The 7,749-nt window shown below is 47.3% G+C and overlaps 1 protein-coding gene across 1 annotated transcript; it reads right to left on the bottom strand.

Moving 5' to 3' along the window:
* Positions 1 to 582: 582 nt before the first annotated feature.
* On the bottom strand, positions 583 to 7,502 carry LOC119100027 (histone H1E-like). The gene is made up of 2 exons (XM_037223143.1): positions 7,097 to 7,502; positions 583 to 614 (listed from the first exon to the last, which is right to left on the bottom strand). The coding sequence occupies exons 1-2, from the start codon at positions 7,500 to 7,502 to the stop codon at positions 583 to 585; spliced, it is 438 nt and encodes a 145-aa protein (XP_037079038.1).
* Positions 7,503 to 7,749: the final 247 nt, after the last annotated feature.

Genomic DNA, 7,749 nt, shown 5'->3' with positions numbered 1-7,749 from the left:
GTCTGCTTGTTCCGCCGACATGTACGTGCCTGGCTCGTGACTCTGGGCCTGCGCCCGATGAGCGTTTCCCAAGAAACGCTTCCGACCATCGCTCGTCCTCGGACGGTCTGAGGGCCCTCTATCAACCAAACTGTCCACTTGATCATGCTCTGATTGGTCCACTTGGTTCACTTGATCTTGCTCGTCCTCGGACCGTCTGAAGTCCCTAATATCTATCAAACGATCGACCTGATTTTGCTCTGATCATCTCTCGTCTTCGGACCGTCTGAAAGCCCCTATGTCTACCAATTGATCGACTTGATCTTGCTCTGATCATCGCTTGTCCTGGCATGTCATCTCAGCAAGCCAGGACCTTGAGCCTTTTTTACCCTCTCGGTTCTTTTGTGGTAGTGAATCCAACGCACGGGATTAGCCGCGTTGGCATTGCATATTAGAAGTGTTGCCAGTTTGACATGAAGCTTGGGCAAAGCAAGCATACGCGCTGACCTGCGTTAGCGTGCTTAAATGGGAGGATACATTTGTAGGACGCAAGGCCTCAAGCCACCGCACGTCGTTTCCAGATGCATTAGATTTGCAACACCTTCATAACCACAGCTCAGCCAGTGGCGGAGTATCTGTGGGGTCCGGGTGGGGGATGGGGGAGGTAGCGGGCAAAGTGCCCACCGTCTTTTGCGGCGGCGGCAAAGCAATCTCATTTGCCCTTTCTTCCCATAATTTCTGGTGGCACCAAAGACACCATCGGACTGAGTGAAAACAACTTACTTATTGTGTTACCAAAGTAAGCGTCAAGGGCCCACACCTGATTGGAGAACCCTTTTCCAGCTCCGAACGGGGTCGTCTAGAGTTTGCTTTCGGCCGAAGGTGATTTCAAAGGGCCGATTTCAAGAAAGCGAGTCGCCGGTGTTAGTTTCGGTTACGGGAAGGGCCCATCTCCGGCCTGGACAGGGTCCATCGTAGACTTGAAAGGGTCCATATGTGATCAGGAAAGGCCCATCGTTAACTTAGAAAGGTCCTTGTTGGTCTGGACAGGGCCCATCGTCGTCCCAGAGCGGAACCCTCAGGCCTGGGAAGCATCCATCATTGACTGAGAAACAGCTCGTCTTAAATCAAGTACGGGCCGATGTCAGACTGATAAGGTGAGAATTTCAGAGTCGGAAAAGGCCCATCTCACAGTTGAGGTCCAAGAAGAGTCGATCTCTGAAATGAAAGGATCTCATAATAGGCTCGGAAAAGGCCCATCTTCAGTCCGGAAAAGATCCATCGTCGCTCATATTTGAAAAGGGTGCATCGTAAACTAAAAAGGGCTCTTTTGAAGTCAGTGCAGGGCTCATTCTAGACTGGGAAAGTGAGCATCTGAGGTCCGAAAAAAATCCATTCGATCTCTTACATTCGGGAAGGACTACATCACATCAGAAAAGTCTTGCCCTGACTTAAAAAGGCTTGGTAATGACCCATCTCATATCTACGGTGGGCCTCCTTCCATCTCATCTCAAGATAGACTAAGCCCACGATGAATCCTTTCCAGATCTGAGAGCACTATTTCTGAAGCAACGATGGGTGCCTTCCTTTCAGCTTAGAGTCAGAAACTACCCGTCATGTGTCTAGAAAGGGCATTTCATCACAGTAATTGGTCACGTAGGTTCTTGGCCTAGAAATGGACCATCTCTGGTCAGGAAATGTCCATCGTGTCCTTTGAAAGGACAGAATTATACCTGGGGGGGGGGGGGGGACCGGAATTATAGTTGGAAAGGGCCCTCAGAAATCTCGTCCAGGAGTTGGTGACATCGGGAGACGGAGGCCGAGGGTGCAGACAGGGAAGCACAGAGGGCAAGCGTTTCTCCCTTAGGTCCCAAGAAGCCCCTTGGAGCCCTAGGGATCGGCGATCATGGGCCCAACTGAGGGGTTCGAGGGGCTGTCCCCCCCCCCCTCCCCCTCCCCATCCCATAACTCGCTCCGCCGCCACTGGCCCAGCCCGCCACTGACATCACAATCAAATAAACTCACCGTAATCGCACAGGCACAATCGCAATCCACCCGTTCCGTGCGAGTGATGCGCTGTTCGAAAGCTGGAGAATGCCGCCTTTAAGCGAGCTCCACGACTCCGCGTCTGCGGGAATAATCAACGTCAAGCTTACAGCAACACTACATGCGCCAGTCAGTCAGCACCGAGCAAAACATTTTCAGATTTCAGGAGTCTTCAATACTCAACGAGGGCGCTCTTCCTAATGCGTCCACGCTGCCCTTTCAAATATGGTAGCCTGGCACGAATTCTGAGCAAGCGGCTACATCTCTAACACTCACAGGTATAAAACAAGTTGTTCGAAATAAATTCAAATATTTTGCGCGTAATCGAGCATCATGGCTTAGCTTCATTCGAGGAGTGGCAGGAACACGCCAGATCACACACCCAAAACGCACATCCCTCCTCAACGCCGAACATTTTCGGCAATCTTGCAGCTGTTCATTACCCTGTGCAAACGGGGTAATGCTTCTTTCTTGAAGGCGTTTTCGGGCGAACAAGCAAATTCAGTCTGATGGCGGTGCATCTGATACTGGCATTCAAGTCCCGGTAAACGGTTCTTTGGTTCATTAAACCGAAGCCCGCTGTCAGACCAAGACCCTCTTTAAGACCACCGAAAAAGTCAGCATCTCGCTCCACCTCTCCCGTTATACCACCACTGTCACAATTTTCTCTCCCAAAAATGGGCTTCATGATTGAGGACGACATTTTCAATGGGCTGAGCACAGAAAAGGTATGTCATTCCTGTCATCTGACAATTCCAAAGACGACCAAAGGCGTGACATGAGCCTGCTTGTCCCCACATTTGAAATATATTACCTACCTCAAACTCTCATTACTGGTCACCTTCACTGCTCGGATCAAGTTTTCATTCAGAACCCCCTGTGCGGGTACGACTGTCAACGACTTGACCACGGGAAAAATTCATGCAGACGGCATGTTTTGGGCCAAAAGTGCGGTGCAGATCACAGCTCTGACTGTACTACACCTCCAATGAATGATGCACAACACGGAAATGACGCAAGTGAAATACATTGCATGCTATTCATTTAAACCTGTACATCGTCATACATGCTACATAGAAGTCAGAGATAACGATATTGGCCACAATACGCAGAGAGCATGCTTACCATATTCATATATGCATCATGCATCAGATCAGTGTTGGACCGTGCTGTCGACCTGGTAGTCTGCTTCTGTATTTTCTCATCACATGTCCAGAATATCACAGTCACGGACTTCCATTAAAGGGAGCGGTAAATATTTTAGGATATTAAAACAATCTTCAGATATGATGAAACAAGTTCACTTATAGTTAATGGTATGCTTTTAATTAGAAAAGGCTGACTCTAGACACTGCAAATTCTCTTTCAAGGAAAAATGCTCCACGATACGGCATTATTTGATTGCGTCACTATACCTCACGCAACACTGATTGAGAGCGAATTGTCCGCCGCTATATCTGCAAATCGTGCTCACCAACAGATATGAGCGACTCGACCATCATATTTTTTCAGCCTTTATCTTTGCATGGCTTTTGAAGTAGCAGGATTTAAATGACTTTATTATGACGTCATGATTGCCAAGGTGATCTTGGCATATTGTCCGCGAGATACTTTCTTTACGGAAAGTGTACCCAAAGGTCTTCAAGATGGCTATTTCAGTTCAAAACCCCATATGAATGTGAAACACTCCCTTAAGAGGAAGCGTGTCACCGTTTGCATTTTTCTCTTGTGAGATCAGACGCGTAAGATTTGGCTAGTAATACCAGTTTTTTTTATTCCTTCTCAGTGTCCAGAGGTTCTGTTTGACGTAGCCGTTCATGTGAAGGAAATGTGATTGGACTTCCTGTTTACCACTATGAAATTATCACGTTTCACTTGCCTTGTATTTTCTAACGTGTGTGCTCTGTAATGTTTGCAACACATTAATTTGCCCAAATACATGTGTAATGTTGCTATGAAAGCTTGAAACACTATTTTGACAACAAGATAAGCAAACGTAAAGCTATTATCTCGCAAATTTAACGAAAAGTTACATTGTGGCTTGATTTTTTCCCCTTTGACGTTTACAACAGTGGCTCTTTTCGAGGCTCACTATTGCTTTGTGAATGGGAGTATCAAGTGGTCCATGGTGACGCACTGGCTTAAACTTCAGCCAGTTCACTTCTCGGTAACAGGTCCTTGCCGCCCGCTGGGTCGATCAAAAACGTTCTTTCATTCGCGTCAGTAAAAGTACCACGGCGTTTTGTCATGACGACTTTGGCCGCGACAACTGTAGCGAGGAATCGTAGTGCTGTTACTAAGCGTTGCAAGCGTAATTTGAACTCGAAAATCATTTGAATTGATGTCCTTATTACGTCTTGACCATATTGCAGCGGCACTACCTAATAGTATTATTTGACTAACTGTTCCTGAGAGTTCACAAAAAATTCCTAAAAATATGCCTCAAAGGGAGGACACACCCTTTAATACACCTCTTTCGGTGAGTGTGTCTGCATTTCACCTTACCTTTTTCCTGGTGATGAGCATCGCTGCTTGCTTCACACTAATTGTTTCCTTTTTGCGTGCAACAAACTGATGAAATAGCACAAATTCTTGGATTTTCAAATTCAAATTCAATCGCTGAAAAATGTCTCAAATTCACACACAAGGTGAACAATGTTCTACCAGGACTGAAATGGCGCAACCAAACTAAACCAAACATGACTGATTATACTGCGAAGGATGTGTGGAAGACTTCAGAGTATCATGCGGCTTTTTAATCCCGCGTGACTTACGCGCGGTTTTATCTTCATTCCATCCTTACCACAGACCGAATCATTCTTTATCGAGTGACGCAACACCCACAAAGTGTATGAATTTACCAAGCATATAAGTATATCATGCGATGCAATGCTACGAAATAAAGACCTGAGTCACTTGAAGCGCTCGCTATTTGCCCCGGGGTGGAATGGCCTTCGGCGGGTGGCAGCGGCCGCATTAAATGTGTAGGGACGTCAGAAAGCGGGACGGGTCCCGTTGCGACACATAAAGCTCTCACGGCAATGTTCTGCCGGCGAACTAGTATTCCACGATCGGATGATGGACTTAGAGCTCACGCAACAAGCACTGCTTAGCGTTGGCGCTGATCCCAGAAATCCATTCAATTAAAAGGTTCAGGCCTTATCGGTAAAATGTATATGGACGTCTCTCGTGTTATGGTTGTTACACAGCGATCCTAAGACACTTCAGAGAATAATACGGTCCCCTGAGTCTCCAAAGTCTCCACATATAGCGCAGTCTCCAGTCTGCTCTAGACCGGCGCACTTCACATGATGATTGCCGCAACCCTACCTCTGTCGAATTTTGCGTCAGAACAGGAGAGAAACGCAAGAAAAACACCGCTGGTGTTATCTTCAAGCTTGTTGGTGAGGTGTAATACTTTTATGAGCGAGGTGGCTGGGAAAAATAGCTTTTTGTCTATACGCATTTCCCAAACGTTGCACCGTCTGACAATGTGATGTCAGACACCGCCGTGGCAAGCGGTACAATCACTTATCTTTGACGTTGACCAATCAAAATGAGTGCCTTCCGTGGTTTTGAGGCTGGGACATGTCAGTACTACATGACATGTCTCTTCTGGCCACTGATGTTGAGATCTGTCCAGTACTGAGAGCTGACAGATACTGGCGTTTCTGTCTGCATTATGTGATTTACCTGCAACCGAGAGACGGGAGCGGCGAAAGTTTTTCTGAGGAACGAAAGTCAACGTTGATGAAATGGGTCAATCTTACAGTACATAGTTTTGGCGATGCAGGGAGTAATGAAATCACTGTCGAATCACCTCCGAATGCGATTCGGCATCCTTTATTAACCTCTCTAACTCCTCACCTCATTAAGCCCTGAACTGACCTAGGCCATAGTCTGCTGCTGCTGCTGGCTGCAAAAATCTGTTAGAGAGGTGAGCTGATGAGGTTGACCTAACTTGCTCTCAAAACATATTTTCTTCGCGGATTTTGGACACTTCATTTAGTATCTCGGACGTAAAAAATGAACTAAAAACGAATTTTACGTAAGTTGTTCAGTGCATTAGAGAGGAACATTAGTCACATAGAGGAGACAGTAATATTAACCTTATTCCTCGGAAAAAAAAACAGAACAATGGAGATAAAGTTAGGTTGATAGGTCGGCAATATGCCTTTCTCGAAACAATAGCAGAAGTATCCCGGTGGAACTGTGTTTTTTATCACGATGGAATCACGGTATCACGGAAGTATCATCATGTGGCAATTATATATTCTGCTATTGTCGCGAGAAAGGCATGTTGCCGAAATATCGACCTAACTATATCTCCATTTTCCTGGTTTCCCCCAGGAATAAGGACTAATACTACTGTCTTATCTATAAAAAAGAATTTCTTGACGATTCCAATTTTATGTTTGCTGCGTAGTAATGTAATCCCTTTTAATGCGATGTGAGACTGCATTTTTTTTAGAAACTCTCAATGGGGTATAATTCGCAGGAAAGAAACCCCTTGGCAATTCGATCCCTAGTGATCAACATACATAGAAGCTGTTCGCCGCTCATCGAGGGTAACCCAAATCGTAAAAGACCGGTTTACGTGGAAGGGCACGGCCTGACGCGTACGGGCGAATTTTTGGAAATTTGTGAGTATTCTGTCATTATGCACCTATGTTTAACAGTAAATCTGGTGGTTCCTTGTTCGTTTAAACTGGTACCCTTTGTCGTCATGATTTGATGGATGTGGAATCGCTGAAGACTACCGTTGGCGCTGGTCGCATTTTTCCATTCAGTTGGCAGTCGAATGCCACCACAGTCATAACTGTGCAGCAAATGCACTTGCTGCTGTTTAGGGACATGTGGCTTAAGTCTGATGATCACCCAGTGATTTTGCAGGGGGGTGGTGGCACGCCGGCCTGCTTTTCGGCAGACGTCTTGTTAGCGGCCTTATTGGCCGGAGATTTCTTTATTTGGACGCTCTGGGCTTCTTGGCTAGAAACTTGGCCTTCTCGACCTTGGTGGGCTTGGCCTTCTTGGCGCGGCCAGTGACTGGGTGGCCTTCTTCCTGTCAGACGGTTTTTGGTGGCCTTCTTGAGCGTCTTCTTGGCCTTGGCTGGGCCTGTGGGCTTCTTCTTGAGCGACTTGGCCGGCTTCTTGGCGGGCTTGCCCCTGATAGCGACCAGCACCTTGAAGGAGCTGCTGGAACCCATGACCTTGGCCCGCACAAGCGCACCGCTGGTCTCACCGGACTTTGGAACCCGCTGGATGAAAGATACCAGCTTTTCGGCGCCGACCTTGAAGTTGGCGGCGATGTACTCCTTGATGGCGGTCAGTGACGATCCGTCGCGTTCCTTGAGGCCCTTGACGGCGCCCTGCACCATCTCGCCGGTAGGCGCATGAGCAGGCTTGGCTCGAGGGACCTTGGTCTTGGCCGCCGTGGCGTGGAGGCCGCCGGCTGGTGCGGCTGACGTTTCAGCCATGGTCGAACAGAATGATATTACGGCTCAGCAGGCTATCGTTCACAACCCCCGTCACTGCAGGCGGTTTGAACGCTGCAGGACAGTAAAACCAACAATTGCTGCCACACACGTTCATTCTCGCAGAGGTATACTCGATTACACCCGTAATATGCGAACCACTGCATTCTAACCATCACATTTTTGTTCTACTCGCATGTGATTCTTTGAGCTTATAGTCGATCATGTGTTGTCATTGGAGCAAAGTTAT

This window comes from Pollicipes pollicipes, unplaced genomic scaffold, assembly GCF_011947565.3.
Source record: "Pollicipes pollicipes isolate AB1234 unplaced genomic scaffold, Ppol_2.1 Scaffold_4881;HRSCAF=5763_pilon_pilon_pilon, whole genome shotgun sequence".
Classification (NCBI taxonomy): domain Eukaryota; kingdom Metazoa; phylum Arthropoda; class Thecostraca; order Pollicipedomorpha; family Pollicipedidae; genus Pollicipes; species Pollicipes pollicipes.
Note: the sequence above shows the minus strand (reverse complement) of the source record. Positions and strands in the feature narration are given on the sequence as shown.